Source organism: Parasteatoda tepidariorum, chromosome 7 (genome assembly GCF_982258835.1).
Source record: "Parasteatoda tepidariorum strain Cologne lab strain chromosome 7, Ptep-v5.0, whole genome shotgun sequence".
In the NCBI taxonomy this organism is placed as follows: Eukaryota; Metazoa; Arthropoda; class Arachnida; order Araneae; family Theridiidae; genus Parasteatoda; species Parasteatoda tepidariorum.
In genome coordinates, this window is record NC_141761.1 from 38,063,930 (window position 1) to 38,083,889 (window position 19,960).

General features: G+C 29.9%; 1 protein-coding gene across 1 annotated transcript in view; it reads left to right on the forward strand.

The window, feature by feature from the left end:
- The window catches only part of LOC139426065 (sodium-dependent multivitamin transporter-like), a 39,353-nt gene that overhangs the window by 11,403 nt on the left and 7,990 nt on the right, over positions 1-19,960 (forward strand). Inside the window, exons 2-6 of the mRNA XM_071183576.2 lie at positions 2,428-2,793; positions 7,032-7,152; positions 14,865-15,098; positions 16,559-16,710; positions 19,332-19,549. Coding sequence (XP_071039677.2) covers positions 2,428-2,793; positions 7,032-7,152; positions 14,865-15,098; positions 16,559-16,710; positions 19,332-19,376 — 918 coding nt within the window. The 3' untranslated portion in view covers positions 19,377-19,549. The remainder of the gene's footprint in view (positions 1-2,427; positions 2,794-7,031; positions 7,153-14,864; positions 15,099-16,558; positions 16,711-19,331; positions 19,550-19,960) is intronic.

The following is a 19,960-nucleotide window of genomic DNA, read 5'->3' on the forward strand; positions in this document are numbered from 1 at the left end:
ATTTATTTTTGCGTATTTCGCTATATCTCGAGAACTTTTAAAGTAAATTGCAATTTTCTTAGCACATAAGTATAAAATTCGTTTATCCAAAGAAAATTCCACGCGAAAAATAACTTTCATTCAAGATTTATTATTTTTCATTATTTTATAACACTATTGAACTTATAGTGTGTGTGTTATTTAAGTTATATTCAAAGTTAGTCAAATGAAAATAGTTTGTACAACGTGTATTCTGTACTGAATAAATGACATCAGCTTAATATTATGGTAATTTAAAAGCGTCATTCAAGTATTAAATTTCTTCTCACTATTTTTTATAAACTAATGAATCTACCCTAGCGATTCCAAAGCAATTGACGCATTATACTATAGGTAAGAAATAAAACATCATAGGAAATAAATTATGTTTTGATATATATCAATAGGGGGCTTTAAAAATTTAACTTTTAATACTTGCTGATGTCCATTAAAAAAACCGACTCTATTCGGCAAATAGGGCTGTCTGTGGGCTGAGAAATTTATTAAATCTAGGTTTCTTTTTAGAAAAAACAAAGTTCGTAATCTACAAAACTCTTGTCCTTCCAGTCTTGACATACGCCTCTGAAGCGTGGACAATGCAAAACTGATGGAAAAATGTATCGCAATATTTGAGAAAGATTTTGCGGGGTATACTTGGTGGTGTAAATGAAAACAATAACTGGAGAAGGAGATTTAACTTTGAACTGTACAAGATTTATAAACAGCCTGATATTATTAAATACATAAAAATAAATAGAATGAATTGGATCACCCACGTGATTCGAATGAGTGACGACAACAGAATAAAAAAGATACTGCTTTTTAGACCGACTGGAAAAAGACTCTCAGTGGAGTCTGACTTTTTTGCAATTAATGAAAAAAATTGGAGATAAAAGATAAATCGGAAGTCGTCGTGGAGAAATCTTCAGAGGGAGGCATTGGCTCACATTGGGCTGTCTGACCAACTATGATGATGATGATGTCCATTAAATTTTTTTTGAAGCTTCGATTTGTCATTGAAATGGTCTTATAATTTGTTCTACATGATATACCTTAAAGGTATATAAAAATATTAAAATTCTGCTTAACCTCTATTTATCAAAATTAATAAAAAACTATCATAAACTTATGAAACTTTTTTGTCACATTAAATAATGTCTATTCCACACTTTGACAAATATTTAGTTAAAATTCGGTATTATTTTTTTTAATTTTTTATAAAATTTTTAGCTTGGGACTTGCACTGGAGTATAAAATTTTAATTAAAGTTTGACATTTAGTATTTTGTATTATAACTGGCTGAAAATGACTATGAATCAATAAAAAAGATTTAATATGGTATTGTAAAATTAGGTTTTCACACTTTGTTGCATGTTCAATAAAAAATGTGAATAAACTGATCGAGTTAGAATGAAATTGAGATATAAAATAGCGTCTTTGAACGAAGCATCAAAAACTAATTAGTTGCATAGGTGATGTTCAACTTCAAATAATCGTTTGCTATAAACTAAAAGTAATAAACATAAAGGGAGAGGCCGATATTTTATTTCATTTCAAAGCTATATGGAAATACCATTAGTAAATCTCCCTTCGGTACGCAAAGGGTTAAAATTAATAAAATAGACTTAGTTTTCAATGCTTATCAAGTATATGGAAGGAAGAAACAAATTTTAATACATCCCAACATCTTTTATTATAACATATTGAAAACTTGACGAAAACGTTGGAGTAAATCATAAAAATTAATGTCCTGATAAGTTAAAATCTTTATTTAGGAATGTTGAAATCGTATTTTTTTTTTAAAAAAAATATACTTTTGAATAGGAAATATTATAAACTCTCAGTACTGGTCATTACTCATTATTCCAACTACTCATGCTATTTACATAACACGATAATATATCATCAAGTAAAAAAATGAGTTTCTTGCTTTTTTTTTTCTCAATTGATTAGTGTTTGTTTAAAGTATTTATGTTTATGAATCGATAGACATTTTCCATTGATTTTACAGCTCGTTTGGTTTCACTGTTTTTAAATACCTGGCAAAAGTTTTTATTTTTTATTTTATTTTAAATATGTTAAAACCTTTTCAGAATACTTTTATTCGCGTTTAAAACTCCCAAAAAACATCAGAAACCTAAAATATAAAATTTGAACTGACTAGCTCAAATAGATCAGGAAAAATTTTTCTTGCACTATGAATCCTCTTTTGTCAGTTTCAACTTTTATCCCTATTTACCTATTTCTTATATTTTGACCAAAAATCAGTTATCAGTTTTGTGTCAGTACTTATCAGTGATTCCCAAGGGGATAAAAATTAAGTTGAAAATATTATAAAAAATTAAAAAAAAATATTTTTTTTTGCATTTTTTAGACAAATTTTACTCCTTACGCATTTTTTTCCTCCAGGAAAGGTCTATGGGAGAAGGCAGCATGGAATTAAGACATTACCTGAGTGTAGCTGACTATGCAGTAATCACTGTATTTCTACTCCTTTCTGCTGCTATAGGCATCAAATTTCGACTTTCTGGTAATCGGCAACAGACCGTACAAGAGTATTTATTTGCAGGGAAAAACATGTCTACATTGCCCGTTGTTCTCTCAATCACCGCAACTCTTACAGCAACTGGAACTATGATATCCACGCCAGCAGAAGTCTACAGATATGGTATTCAATACGTGATTATGTCATTTGGCACAGCTTTTGGCATGTATTTGTCCTCTCATTTATATGTGCCGGTGTACTTTCAATGTGGTGTGTCCACAGCTTATGAGGTATAGTATTTGGTATACTAAAACAATTTTCTATTCACCACTTTCTCAGTGTACCGACCAGGTGGCCGAGTGGTTAGCGTGCCTGACTAAGGAGCCGATGGTTGCGGGTTCGAATCCTGCTCAGGGCATGGATGTTTCTTTCTGTGTGTGTGTTCTATGTCCTTTCTCCTTTGTGTGTGAATGTGATAAGCCCTATAAACGGGTTTGTGGTTGTGTGACGTCTATCAGAGCGATGCTGCTCCACCGCCTCGGCTTCGCCACAGGTACCCATTGCGTAACGAGAAGAGAGTAGCAGTTCTGGCATCAGAGGCCAATGGGACAATACATCCCAGTCATTAAGAAAAAAAAAAGAAACTTTCTCAATGTAATTTCGTTTTTAAAAAAACTCTAATGATAGTTAAAAAATAAATTTTGTCATGAAAATAAAAATAAAAAACTTTTAAGAAATTAAGCTAAGTTACGGGCAGACTTGTTTAAATTTAAGCAATTTTAAAAAAAAATCTTAGTTAACAATTTCCAGTTTAAATCTAAGTTGTTTTGTTTATCACAACTTTTCCTGCACTGTTTATTCTAAGATTTAGAGAAACTTTTTTTGCGTTGTTTACTGTAAAATATTTTGTAATTTTTCATCAAGTAGCTTAACTATAATATAGCAAAATTAATATTTTTATGAAAATATTGTATATTTGTAACAATTTTTTATTTTTATTTTGAGAAATATCTAATTTATTGGAAATTGAATCGAAGAACATGTGATTGGTTTATATTTATGTTTCTAATTCTGAATTTTAAATGTTTTCGACATAAATAAAATTTTTTAAAAAAACTATATTTTCATGAAATGAGTATTGTTACAATATGACAAGGGTATTTTATTTCAGTTTCTAGAGATGAGATATGGCAAAAGCACAAGATATACAATATCTGCAATATTTCTGATTCAGACAGTAAGCAACTTGTTTTTAAAGTGTTAATATTTTCTCTCTCTTTCTCGTAATTTTTAATTTATGAATTGTAAAACTAACTTTTTGCACTATTTTAATTTTAAAAGTCGAACTAAACTATTAAGAAGGATTTTCGATTGAGAGAAAAATATTTTGAGTTTAATACATGAGAATGAAATATAGGCTAAAAATAGCTTGACAGTGACATATTAAAAGGAATCGATGTTTTATTTCAACGTAGTATCATATCATTTATGACCTTTCGAAAGAAAATATCCTTCAGGTAATTGTTGCCTTTTGTACTTTTTAAAAACGTATGGGACGTTGCATACGCAGGTGTTCTTACTTGGACTTGGATATGAATTTAGCCGAAGTACCTGCCCGCGAAATGCTAAAAAAAACAAAAATTAAGAAGAAAAAACAAGAAAGAGCGAAATGCTATAAAAACAAAAAAATGAAGGGAAAAAAATAATGAGCGAAATGCTATGTAAAGAAAAGAGCAAAATTGATATAAATGAATAAACAGCCTGAATCAACTAGTGGTAATCGTTCATCGAATTCTATCACAGATAAAATTCTGGAAAGGGAGTAATGTGGCGTAACTATGAGTGAGTTATTACAAAAAAATAAAAAATTAAAATAAACTTTAATCGGTTGTTTCAAATTTATTTTGAGAAATTACGCTTTATTTATGCTGAAAATGAATTTCAAACTTATTTAGTTTTAATCCTTAATGTTTAATAAGTTCAAGACAATGAATGAATAATATAGGTGTTGAGAATTATCGTCTGCTTAATATTTAGCTTTGATCTAGTTCATAAAATTAAGTTGCTTAATTGGGTATAATATGAAAAAAACACAACTACTTCCACTCCGAAAATTTTACTAGGAATAATATTTACCTTTTAGTTTAATTAATAAGCTGAGTTTTAAATATGTTTATTAAATTCAGAAACTTAGATAAAACAACAAAATAAGTTATTTCAATTGGAACTAGACTAATACATTTCCAACCTGACGAGTAGCTTGTCAACTTATAACAACACACTTCGTTTAATGTTGCTAGAAATCAGGTTTGCAGAAAATGCTGTTTACTAGTCAAATTTAGTAGGAATAACACGACCTGTGACGTAGGCGATAGTATACCCAATTAACTGTTTCTTTTGCTTTTATTCAGATTGTTCGTTCTTTTCTTCTTTTTTTCTTGTGGAGAAAAAACAAAATGGCTATGAATTTATATTTATTTATTTTTGAGCATTAATATATTTATATTTACGCCATTTTATATCTTTGAGTGCTTCAAGTCTTATTGATCGAGCTAGTATTTTATATTTTTGTAAATAGAACTGTGAAATAAATTATTTCAAGTGTAAAGGTCTGGTTTCTTAGGACAAACGCCTTATCTGGGCGTCAGCGGGACGTCGACGTCACGCTGACGCCAACAAAATACTTTTTTGTTAGCTCAGCGTGAGCAGTCGGTCCAACGCAGACATTATCTTGTGGCGTAACTACCACTATAAATATTAAATACCAATTCACTAGTATATAAGACATGTTAACTTGATTCTATCACGAGGTACCTTTTCATAGATGAAGGCTGACATAGTCGATAATTAATTCCCCCACATTGGTGACCTACGGACGTGATAAGAAATGGTCAATATTGATGGAGGAATCCACATTAAACAGTTGATATGCTTAAAAAAAAATCCGGTGAAGTAAATAAAGTCTCCCGGTTAATAAATAATAATGAGCGAAATGCTAGAAAAAAAATAATAATAGCGAAGAGCTATAAAAAAAATGATGGGAAAAAATAGCGAAAAAGCTATAAAAAAAATAACGAGCGAAATGCTTGGAAGTAAAAAAAAAATATATGTATATATATAATGAGCAAAAATTGAAGTTAATAAATAAACAGCATTAATCAACTAGTGGTAATTGTTCATCGAATTCTATCACAGATAAAATTCTGGAAGGGGAGTAATGTGGCGTAACTACCACTATAAATATTAAATACCAATTCACTAGTATATAAGACATGTTAACTTGATTCTATCATGAGGTACCTTTTGATAGATGAAGGTTGACATAGTCTAAAATGAAATCCCCCACAATCTCTCATTGCGCATGCGTTAATAACGTAAACAAATATTTATTTTGAATTTGTATTGATTTTGTTATTGTCGACCAGTGTTTGAGAGAACAAATAATGACTTTGTCCAAGAAAAAACACATTATAGCTGAGCTAAATGAAGAGTGCTATGTTTAATGAAGAAGCTATGTTTAATGTCAAAATCAAAATCTTGGCTGATTTCAATGTGCAACAGGATGTTGTCCGCCATTGCTTCTGTGGTTAACGTCACGTTGTAATCCAACTGCAGTTGAGTTGGACGGCAATTGTAGTTCAAGATGAGCGTTCAATGACGTATACTATCAAACTCACAAATGGACCAATCAGAGGTTAGCGCTGATTTCCAGCTGACGGCGTCCTGTCCTAAGAAACCAGGCCTTAAGTTGTTTATGGAATAATCAAGGACACTGACTTTAATTAATACTGATTCGAAATGCAAAGTGGAATATAATCATAGTCATTCAATAATTGACCCAATTTTTTTCAAAAAAATATTGAATTGTAAGTAATATAAACTGAATTCGAAAAGCTTTTGCAATAATGTAACGAGGAAAATTCAAAGGTATTTTTTACCACCATTTTGGCGATGATGGTGTAGTTGAGTCCACCAATAAACAGACATTTTGTCTCATCGTCAGTTGTGAGTGAAATGTGAGCAAGATGGGAATGAGATATTCAGTTGTAAGAAAACAGCTCCTGATCCTGATGATTTTTTCTTATGAGGCATTGTTATTGAGGTTGTCCATGAAAAGCTATCGCAGTTACTTTGGATTTATTCCCAGTCTGTTAAACAACGGAATTTCTATAGCTCGGTAGTTGGACTCTTGCTCTTCGGATAAAAATGTTATTTCTCTAAAGGCAAAGAGGACAATAGGCTTATTAAAAAAAGAACCTTTTTTTTAATTTTAACAAAGTAATTGGCAGGAGACAGAAGCGTGCCAAGACGTGGAATTGGCGCCAAGAATATTTATACTGTACTTGTCTTTTTACTAGTCAATTTTCAAAATCAGAACTTTATATTTAATACTCTTGCTTCAATTTCGTGTACAACATAACGATTAAATGTTTACCTTATATCGATGAATCACCAATGTCTTCTTTTTTTGGGCAATTTATGCTATAAAGCGTAAATTTAACTTCAAAAATCTTCTTTTCTTTTGCAGGGAGGTTTAAAAGCCGTTTTATGGACCGACGTTCTTCAAGCAATGCTCATGTACACATGCGTGATAGCTTTCCTCTCGGCTGGGACTGTAGACACGGGTGGTGTTTCGAAGATTTATGAGCGTGCAGTTGAAGGAAAGAGAACGAATTTATTTAAGTAACTTAAATCAGTTACAAATAGTATTTTATTGCGATATTATTTTATGTTTAAGATAAATTAAGACTAATTGCAATAAATTTAAAGTTACATTCTGCAAAACTACTTCTACGTATTAATTGTTATTTCAGTTGAATTCATTTAATTGATATGCTGAATTCGAGAATTTTAGTCTATTACGAAGTAAACACTCTATGGAAAATATGTCCTACAGGGAAAAAAATAGCATTTCATTTCTTACTTAGCATACAATGCAAAGCAGGATTATTGCATAATAACCTATAAGTCTGATTTTTTTTCAGTCCTTAGAATAGTTTAATCAAGTTGTCTCCATTAATTTTTCTTACTCCTAATTTTTCTTTCTTTCTTTTCTTACTAACTTTTCTAGAATAGTTTAATCAAATAATCTTTTATTAACACGTTCACGTCGGATGTTGCGCCCGAAAGCGGGACGGAAAAGAGAAAAAGAAGAACTATTTAATTATTATATGGTAGAACTATTTAATTATTATTTTATTATTATATGGTAGAAGAACTATTTCAATGTTAGATAATATTCGGGAGGAGTTAATCTATTCTTAACAATAACAATTCACTGTAAGGAAATTTATCACGGCGAAGAAGCAACTCAATATAAAAATTGCATCCGCTAAAATCATTTCGTAGTTATGGATTTAACCTATGCTGTACAAATTTGTAAATCCCATGACTTTAATAATTAAGAATATTAATTAATTTGTAATTAATTAATACGCGATCTCATTGCTCTTTTCTATGTTCTTAACCTGTTGAATGCAATTCTTAACATCATGTATTGTTTCAAATTTCACCAAACCAAAATTACAGTAAGAATCTAAATTTCAAAAGTTGTGAAGTCATGCAATCTATCCCGTGGTAGGAATAATTTTGCTATATTCCCAATTTCACTAGAAAATCATTAAAACTTGAACTTGTTTTTAATTATTTTTCTGAGCACCTTCCATAATGTTCATTTTATTTTATTTACTTACAGTGCATAATCTTTCAGATATGTAGGCATTTTATGCTAACTCACTATTGTAAATCGGTGAGACATGCTAAACCAGCATATGAAATGCCGTAATCAATTTCCTCAAAATTTCGTGAATTTGCGAAATGAAATTATCAGTGAGTAATATAATTAGGAATATCTTTTAGGCCTTTTAAACTCACCGCCTGAATGGAAAAAAAAAGGTGATTATTGGGTCTGAAGATGGAATTTATAATACTTTTTGTGATTTCCCTAGGAATAACTAATTTTTAGTTCGATGAGCCAATATGTAGCGTTTAATGAATGATCCAATTTCGCATGAAAAAAATGAAATTACTTTTTTTTGAAATTAGTAATTTAAAAACAGTCGATATAGATTTTAAGAGGGGATAAAAATGTGAGAAGAATGGACCATTACTGTTCTGATATTTAGTATTTAATCTTTTATAACTGTTTAAGGGGAACAACTGGTGAGTTTAAATTAACGTACAAGATGAATATTTCTTTTCATTTAGATTGAATTTTGAAATTGTATTATTAGACTGATATCGGGAATTAAATACCTGGTATTATTTCTTGATTAAAAAACTTCATTCCATTCAAAAATTTACAGAATGGAAGAATCAGACGACATGCTTCTATCGCTCAAAAATAAACTTGACAGACGTGAATGAAGAGAAATATAAGTGACACAAAGTTGCCAACTAAAAATTAAAATTGAAGAGGACAAACAAAACTAAAGAAACTTTAATAGCCAGGAAAGAATGAAAGTAACATGAAAAAACAGAACAAGAGAAACCAATGGGGCTGAAAGAGACAAATCTTGGTAAAATGCATTTCCTCGTGCTACGCAGAGTGGCGAAGAACTAATGTCATTAACAAAAGAATCAGCATGCATGTGAATGAAAAAAGTTTCCAGGGCATCAAGGTGAGCTGATGTGACAGGGGTAATAATAATTTTGGCATTGTTGAATTTGAACTTATGCCCAAGATTCTAACGATTGACGATTTCTCTTATTCTTGATAAGGGATATATCCATGGAGTTCTTTTAGTCTAAATTTTATCGCGTGTCTAGTTTGACCGACGTAGCTACATCGACAAAGGTTGCGCCGACACAGAATGTGGCTTCATCGATTATCAACAATAATAAGATCTTTAAGAGACATTGTTAACAAATCTAAAATGACTTTAAGACCCAAACGGGAGAGAATATTAGTAATTTTTTAGCAGACTGTAAAGTTCTTTGTTAGGAAAGAATTAGAAGAATTGAATTTAGCTTGAGCTCATTCAACTATAGAAGGGTTAGCAGCAAGCGAGAGAGGAAATTTAAACTCGGAGTTTTAAGAAGAGGTATGGGATGTAGAATTAAGATGAATGGGCTAAGAGACTGTTTACGATATTTGATGTTAGTTATGGAAAAAAGGTGAACTGAACATCAAATTTTTCTCCTTTAGATAAATTTTTAAACTGTTATTTTTATTCGAAAAATTGCAGTTTCAAATTGGATTTTATCACGAGGTTCACATTCTGGAACTGCTTGTTTTGCGGATTGGTACGCGGATTAGGGAGCTACGGTACAGGACAAATGGAAGTACAGAAAATGCTGAGTTTGAAGACAAGTGACAAGGCCTCGAGGTAAAAACTTTATTCAATTCGTAGAATACAAATTTAATTACTTTTAATTCCAGAATGTTTAGGATGCGATACACTAAAATTTATTTTTCAATTTGTTATGCTAATAATTTGAAATTAAACATTAATTCTTAAAATCAATTTTTTTACTTTTAACTAGCCGCCTAAGGCGGCCAGCTGTCCGCCACGCTAAAGGTTTTCACAAATAAAGTTTTTTTAAAACATAGCAGGAAATCTGAAGATTAGGGGACAATTGAAGTGTTCCTTCAAAAGCAATTAAATTCCTATTTTATATATTATATAGCTACAACGCTTAAGGAAAAAAAAATAGTGCGTGGAGTCCCTCCGCGCGGAAGAAGTTAAACTTCGCAACCTGCGACGTTATTTGTAGAAGAATCAGCAGTCGTAGAAGGATCACTAGTTCTATTCAATGATTCTTTTTCCTGCTCCGCTCGCTTCCGTGCTCTGTAATCACGGTAATATTGTGCATTTTTCCCTCATGGACCTCTTGAACCAGTGGAAGTGCTTGTGGTTGCCTCATCGTCTCGTCCTGAAAAATGTATTTGTATTAATAATGTATGTGAATGCGTCATAATGTAATTTCAGAAGAAAAAACAAAACAATCAATTGATATTCACAAGAGACGTACCTTGACATAACCTTAAATCCGTCGCACTGTCCGTGGGATTGTTTTCACTCATTTTTTACAATTGTTATCCACTAAATTTGAAAATAAAAAATATTACCCTATTAAATTATATGTGTATCAAAACAAACTAAAAAAATGTTTATAGAAAAACAATACTTTTATGACTTTTATTATTTTTATGCTAGTGAGAACCAAAACAATATGGAAATGAATGAAAGAAAACTGAATCCTACCACGTGATTTCCCGGTCAATAAAAATGTAGCGTTAAACGTTTAACGCAACCTTGTTGGAAGTCGCATAAGAAATATAAATTCAAAAAAACTAAAATGCTAAATACATGAAAAGAACACGAAAACGAATTAATTTTTTTATGGTATCAATTTCTATTTCTATATAATTTTTTATGGTATCAATTTCCATTTCTATATCGCTACAAAAATTATCGTCTTCGCTTAAGAAAAAAAATAGAGCGTGAAAAAAAGAAAAAAAATTTATTATAACAATTATGAACCGCGACAAATATATCAAATCGAAGCGTTCTATTTACGTATGGAATATATTGCCACATTTTTAATACAAAAGTTAAACTTTTCTCCACTTTGATAAATGTAAACAAATGCGAAACTTACAATTAAATTATTAATTCCTTCATATATTATTGGTTTAAGTTGTCGAAAATTAATATTTCAATTGTAAGGTTCGCATTAGCATACATTTAAAAGAGTGGAGAAAAGTATATGGATTTTTTAATAGTTTTTTGAATATGGCTCTTTGAAGGCGAAAAAGCATAGATTTTCTTACAAAATGACTGATAACTAAAAAACTAATCCAAATTTTGGAAAAAGAAAAAAAATACTTCTTCATTATGTCAAAACACAATTATGTGCCGAGTTTCGTGCCTGGGCGAGGCTTCTGGGGCGATATATTATGATTACAGACAGACACACACACAGCCGCGTTTATTATTATGTATAGATGTATAGATAAAAGCAGTATTCGCCAAATATGCTTAGTAAAGCATTTCTTTACCTTCGAAAAGAAAGATGTATTCAAAAAATGAATTATTATTTTTTACAGAAACGAAATAGAATTCTCAGTACATTTAAATTTTCGTAACTAGTAAAAATTAATATATTTTAAGCAACTAATCCATATTTAAGTTGCGGTTCAAAACTTCATTAACGACGCATTACTCGATATAATTAGTTAAAGTTTTTTCTTAAATTAGACCGAATTCAGTCATATTATTATAGCATCTACAGTAATGTTTAATTTGTATATTTTATAAACAGTTTAATGTTTGTATATTTTATAACAGTTTCTCTGAAGAAAAAAAAACGATAAGTAAATGTTATTAATTTGTTGAATTTTACGTACCTCTAACAGAGTTTAAGAAAAGGGAACATAGCGTAAAGGGAATTTAACGAAAATTTAAGACATTTTTTCATGCATTTTCCAAATGCCTTATTTCCACAGATTATTTTATGGTTTAAATTTTAGTTCAAGATTTTTTAAAAAAAAAGATCCATGTATTACGAGTACATTATTGTTTAATTTGCGCTAGTTTAAACGTAATATTAGAAATTTAAAAGAATGTTTCTACACCAAGAGACGTGAGCAATAAGACAAAAATAATCTAGGTGTACTGTAAGCAAAAAGAAAATGTGTTACCCAGAAATAACTTTTGATCTCATAATCGGATCTTCACGTTCTAGGACTCAATCTTCGTGGCTCAAAGGGGTAACTTCAAATGTTAATTGATAAGTGTGGTCGATATTTTGAGTTACGTAATCAGACTAAAAAATGCATTTTCTCTGAATAAACATACCTTTTTTTATCGAAAGATTCTGATTTCTGACCCTCAAAATACAAGGGTCCAAACATTTGGACCCCTTAATGTTAATTTTACATTTTGCGTATTTTGCTAGTTTCTTAAACGAATTAAAAAAATTATTGGACACAATTATAAAATTCGTTTATACAAAGATATATGGTAGTTTCCATGCACAAAATAACTTTTAATAAATATTTATTATTTTTTATTATTTTGTTGAATGATGGTCAAAAAAATTTTAAATTGTAATGTATGCATCATTATAAAACTATAATTTTGAATAGCAAAATACAATGCAAAATTTAAACAAAATAGGTTGAATAGTTTCTGAGAAATTGAATTTCAAAAGGGTCAGATGTTTAAAATTTGATATCTCAGGAACTATTTGACCGATTTTGCTCAAATATTATATTTTGTCTTGTAAAATTATGTCCTTTAAAGTGATAAAAAATTGCATACCTTACAATTAGAAATTTTTTTGACCATGATTAAATAAAATAATAATAATAATAATAAATATTTACTAAAGTTATTTTTTGAATTGAATTATCTTTGTATAAACCTCAGATGAATTTTACCTTAAACCTTAACCGAATCCTTAAAGAAATTTTATAATTGTGTCCAAGAATTTTTCATTTCGCTTGAAACTTTCAAAGTATAACGAAATACGGATAAAGTAAAATTACCATTAAGGGTTTTATTTTTGAAGCGTTCTCCTGACCTAACTATTAAGACCATATTTCCCAGATTGCTGCTACCTTTGGGGGTCAGAAATCGGAATCCCTCGAAAAGCAGGTACGTTTATTCAGAGAAAGTACGTTTCTGTGTCTGATTTCGTATCTTAAACTATCGTCTGCATTAATTAATTAGCATATTTGAGGCTACCCACCCCCAAGCCATCAAGATGAAGTCTTAGAACGTGAAGATTCGATCATTAGATCAAAAGCTCAAGGTTGTTCATTTTAACGATTGAAGTTATGTTAATGTATGTACCATTGATTTTTTTGTATTGACAGAGCTCTACAGATTAGTATTTTGCCGATACTCCTTCTACATGTAATGTGCAACTTAGCTGGTCTCGTATTGTATTCTCTATTTTATTTTTGTGATCCCATACTAAACACGATTCAATCGAAGTTTACAAAATATGATCAAGTAATGATATTATTTATGGTTACATATTTTTTATCAGCATTTTTTTGTTACTGCAACTTTCTGAAAGTTTGAAATTTCAATGAAAAATTACATCTATTCAAATTTCATGATGATCAATAATTGCAAATATTTTATAGGTATTTGTTTTAGTTTTTACGATCTTGATCAAAATTATCTAAACACTAATCTTTTTTTTTTTTTTAATTTGGCTGAAAATAGTTATAATGCGTAATACAATTATGTGCAATAAAATATAAAGACTAAACATTTAGCATTAAGAGTGTCTAACTTAATTATAACGCTAGTGCTTAAGAATTTGTTGTGTACAACTTTTGTACCTCTTTTTATCTAAGAATCTTCATAGCAAATTTCTAAAAGTTTAAAAGTTCAATGAAAAAGTAAATGTGTTTAAATTTTTTGATGTCGAAAATTTGTAAATACTTTTGAGCCTTTCTGTTTTTCTTTATATGATCCTGATCAGAATAATTTTATAGTTTGTTTGAAATTTGCTACAATTCATAATATAATTATATATATATATATATATATATATATATATATATATATATATATATATATATATATATATATATATATATATATATATATATAAAATACCATATGAACTAGACATTCAACATCTAGAGTATCTAATTTAATTTTAACGTTGGTGTTTACACTGTTAGAATTTTCATTCTAAATTACGATAAAATAGCCTGCAACAGTCTGTGCAGCTTATCTTTACTCTCATTTTTTATCTTTACGATTTTGAAACCGTTAGAACTGGTATGATCGAAAAACCGTGAAAGTAAAATCTAACTTGAAATAGGAGTTAGGTTATGCTAGGCTATTCGTTTGGCGATGAAAATTTCAGTAAGTTGTGGTTGATTTGTGTTATGTCTAATGAACCTTGGAATGTGGGATAATTTGTTTTTCTTGTGATGCCATCTATTGTGAGAATCAGGAAATATTAGACTTTGATGTGTTAATCATCTTGAGCATAGATGATTCTACCACCTATGCGTGAATGATTGTTTATGAGAGTTTTCTAATAATGCATGGTCACCAATTGGGAGAGCTGGACAATGAAAATTCTTCGGTTGTTAAAAGAGTGGAACCCTATGTCACGGAATTGAAAAATAAGCCCTCTTGGCTACAGCAAGAACCCAGCCGCAGGGAACTAAATGGCTTAATATTGTGGGCCTAGTTGACGTGATATTAAATTCTGGTTGTTTGACCGTATTAGGTGAAAACGTCTAATAAATGATTTTTTTACAGTTAATAGTTTGAATAACATTTTTTATGGTTATTTGACTGCCTTGGTTAAATATGGTAAAATAATAATTAAATAAATTATTATTTAACCATTTTTTCTAAGAAATTTTTTACAGTGTAAGAATTTATTATGTTCAATTTTGTCTACTTGCAGATGTTACCCTATTACATTGTGAATCGATTCAGTTCTTATCCAGGTCTCACTGGTCTGTGCTTCTCCGGAATATTTAGTGGATCTCTTAGCACAGTTTCATCCGCCTTGAACTCGCTGTCTACTGTCACTGTAGTAGACTATATCCAACCACTTTTTCCAGGAATGACTGAATCTAAAAAGGTTTTTCTGGCAAAACTTTCATGTAAGCGTAACTCACCATCAGTTAGCAGTTAGTTATAATTATTTTCGTAATTAATTATAATTAGGAAAAAAATTGGTTTTAATAATAATTGCATACTCTATGTTCAGATAGAAGATCAATTACCTGACAGATTTACCACGAACTGAAAATATCTCTTCGAAATTCGTAGAGAGAAGGTGCTGACGAAGAGCTTGGGTGCTCATCAGAATTCAATTTTATAGTCCGAAAATCGAAGCTAATTATAATTTAACGTGAGGATGGGATTCGAAACCTTAACCTCTTAACTTGTGCGCTCGAGTTAATTCGAGCGAGCTAAACAGGCCAAACTGTGCACACTCGAGATAATTCAAGCGGTGTTGTATTTTATGCTGCTACAATTTTTCACACTCGAATATAATTTAGAATTGAAAATAACAATGTGTAAGCTAAGAAAAAATTCGTTTTATTTATATTTATCATTTACATAGGATTGTAAGCAATGAAATTGATTTATTCAAAATTAAATTATGGCCTTTTTCTATGGAACAAAAGCGCAGTAGTATATATAAATTATCCATCAAACGAAAAGACAATGTTCTAAAATGTGTTTTTTTTGCACTAAAAAACGATTTTTTTTCTTAAAATCTATACGCTAAGGGGTTAATTACTGATTAAAAAACGACTTTACTTCCCCCCAGTACAAAGGTTGGACAGTGGACCACTCAACAATCATTCTAGAATACATTTCATTTCCTTCCTCTCTTTAAAAAAAAGAAGAAAAACTCATACTGTCAATCAAAACTCATACTGTCAATAAAAAATCATACTGTCAACTTTAAATTATCTAAAGTTAAGCAAAATATGGACGTAAGGTAAAACATTAGGAACATTGTTCTCATTTTAAGTATTTAAATCATTTAAACAGACTGAATGTCGATTTTTATATTAATTTGTGATATACATTTTCATACGTTTCGATACTGTTTTATAATTAAGAAAAATAGGTTTCAAACTAATGAATTATCTCCGTTCTGAAATTGCGCTTGAGTTGGAAAATATTTCTTGTGCTGTTATTTGTCCTTCGGTCGGCCAGAATCTTCTGTGTGACCAAACGTTGAACTAAAACATCTGGAAGCATCTCAACACTCGACTTTTTCTAATCGTTTTAGTCACGTGGCGTAACTACCACTACGAAAATTAAACATCAATTAACTAGTATATAAGACATGCTAACTTGACTCAATCATGCGGTACCTTTTGATAGATGAAAGTTGGCATGGTCGATAACTCCGCCCCCACATTGGTGACCACCGGACGTGATTTTATCACGCAGTAACGACTACTTCGTTGGATGATCCACATTGAACAGTTAACTTGCTACTTGTGACTGCGACATAATCAAACTCCTCACGCTGTTGCAACTCAGTCTCGATTAAACATAACGCCAAAATTCTTTGGTTGAAGTATCTATTTCATTGCAGGTTTTCTGTACGGCATATTAGGTATCGGAATCACATTTATATTTCTCAATGTTCAGAGTCTAAAGCAGTTTTTTACCTCTATATCGGTGTATGACGGTTCGATACTTGCTGTTTTCTTGATTGGTATTCTTACTCGAAAAGCAGATGACAATGTGAGTATTTTTTCTAGAATATTAGTCATTAAAAACTATCGATTTATTCTTTCATCCACTGAAATAAAAAGCATGTTAAAAATGACTAGAATATTGTAAAATTTAACGTGTTTCTGGCACTTCTGTAAAAAAATTCTGAATCATTCTCCGGTAAAAAGTATCGGCACTCATAATGCCGGTGCATTTTACCGCAAACTCCATTTTTACCAAGACATGTTATGAAACAAAATATCTGATTTTTACAGTAATAATTACCCTAAAATCACTGGATCATCTCTAATTAAATAAATATTATTGTAAAATTTAAGGTACAATATTTTATGGTAAAAAGGAATTTTACGGATGTAGCATCCAAAGTGCCGATATACCAGGGGTGGCCAAGTTCCATGATAGTTGAACCATTTTTCAAAATTTTAAATTTTTCGCGAGCCGCAATTCAATACGTATTTAAAAGGTAGGCAATAAAGGGAATGAGAAACAAATTTTTTACAGAAATTATATTTATTGAGAACATATAATTAAATTACAAAATATATATATTGAATTTAAATATTAAAAATTAAACACATTTATTTTACTTCTCTTGATAATTCTTTAAAATTTGGTGAATAATTTGTGACATCACTTCTCAGTAATTCTTTGAGACTGTTGAGATTGTTAGTTTATACTGATCGGTGTTTGAATTTCACGAATTTTAAAGTGGAATAAAATGATTCACATAAGTAAGTTTTTCCGAATATTCAAATAATTCGACAAGCAACCTTTTTTAATTCAGGATACTTCGATTCTGGTACAAATTTCCAAAATTCAGTAATCGACGTCGACTAATATTTTAATTGTAGAGCTTGATCTTCTTGCATCTCTATTAATTCTAATTCTCCCGATGCTTTTAGGGTAATAATTATATTGTAAATGGAAAACATTCACCTTGAATTATGTTAATTTCAAATGAATTCAGAAAAAAAAAATCAAGAGACGATTTAAAATATTTCAAGACTTGAAATCCATTTTGGGAAATTCGTCAATATTCCTTCTAGCTTTTTTATATACTCGTTGAGTATTTCTTGTTTAATATTGAAACAATTTTTTTAATTCGCGGAAAATGACAAAATGTTTTATTTTAAATGTCTTTTTGAAAAAGTTGTAATTTAGTTAGAAAACTAAATATATACTGTGAGTGATCAGATATTATTTTATTTTATCTCGGGTATATTTATCCAGAGCCACAAATAATCCTTCAAAGAGTGGCATGTGACTAGCGAGGCGCAGGATGGCCACCCCTGCTTTATACCGTAATTTGTTCCAGAGTTTTTTTTTTTTTCAGTGTATGGGGATACCAAGAAGCACGATAATTTTGGCTGAAGAGCTTTGGTAACGACTTTTGGTAAAGTTGACAATAAAATAGGATATTATTGCCGTGTTGATTGGTAATAAAATAGTAAATGTAGTAAAATTTTTTAATTTTATGATGATGTTTTGGAGCATGGCATAAGAACCATTTATTCGGTTAAATTTAATTTTCAATTTTGCATTTTTATTAAATGTGTGGTAATAAGAACTATAATTTTGAAAACCTGAATTTCCGAGAAATCGTTACCCTACGAAAGGTAAAAATTACTTAAACAATAGTTTTAAAATTAATTTAATGAATTAAATTTTTATTTTACCAAAAATGCCTTATTATCTAAATGTCGCAATTTTACCGAAACTTTTTTTTCTGTGCACTCTTTATCGATCAAATTTTTTTTTTACTATTCTGCGTCATTTCTATATTTAAAAGTTTGAATAATAACTACTAATAATAACTAATAATAACTACTTTTTTCTCCTATTCTCAACTAATTTAATAGAATTATACTCAAATAGTAATGAACTTTCAGGCCAATAAATGAACTAATATTTTGTTTAGTTAAAATGAAGATCGAAATATCGACTTAGTGACAAAAGCTTATGAAGTTTTAAAAAAATCAATTGTTGGGCAATTTTTATTTTCTATGAGAGATTATTCCACTTTTAAAAGCTTGGCCAATTTCAATGACTTTCTGGTCAGTTAGTTTCTCCATAGAGAACATCAAATAATTTTCTAATTGTTAAGAAAAGATTTAATTTTTTTTTAGCGTTCTGGCTGTCAGACTTTGTAAACGTATATATTTAATATGGATTTTCTTTCTGAATCTATGAATACATGTTCTTAAAATAATTTTCGGTTTGATACTTTTAGTTCTTAAAAACTATTAATTTAATACTTAACTCATTTCTTACTCCCTAATTCTCAACTAACAAAAGAATAATAAACATGTTTTTTAAACATGGAATTACTGCACAACCTCGCAGAGCTAGTAAAAAAATATCGAACTCAAAATTAGAGTGTTAAAAGCAGGAAATATATTCTGAAAATCACTAACGTGAAATTAATTTCAACATAAAGTCAAGAGAAGCACAATGTAAGACGTTTTTTTTTATTTTTTTATATGCCTCAAGAAATAATTTTTGCTTTCTTCTACATGTTTGTTGTAACATAAAAGCAAAATATATTCAATTAAAAGCATCTTTTGGATAGTTATATAGTTTAAATAATCATCGGATTCTTATAATACTTTGAAACTAATAACTCATTTCAGTGCATAATCTTTGGAACAGTTTTGAGTGTTCCCATCATTGCTTGACTGTCATTTGGAAATTTATTCAGTGGTTACAAAGAACCTCCTTTAGCTCTGAATAATCGTTTATCATCCTTTAATACATCAAGTCAAATGCTTAATTTCACCACAAGCTGTGTTGATGAAAGTACAAATATCTCAGAGTTCCAGACAACCAACATTTTACCTACATATAAAAGGTAAGACATTTGTCTCCTTACATATTTTAAACAATCTGTTCTGTAAGTGCACATAGTTAAACACGCGAATTACTTTCGATCTAATAATAGCGTTTTCACACGCTAAAATGGAACCTTATTAATAGTGCAGAATATGTATTAGTGCAAACAGTATGTTAAGTTACCAAATCAGATCAGATAATTTAAAATCTTTTACATATGCAAGTGATATAGGGAAAACTATATAATACTTTACAAAATCTGAATAAAAATGCACCTTTTTGAGAATTAGAGTTTCTGATTTTCTAAATCTGAGGACTTTTTATTTTATAATATTACCGGCGTTAAACAGCCGACCCAATTTTTTGGGTTAACGACTACTAATGTTCAACTCCGTAACCTTGTAATTTTGAACCCAATCCAGAAGACAAG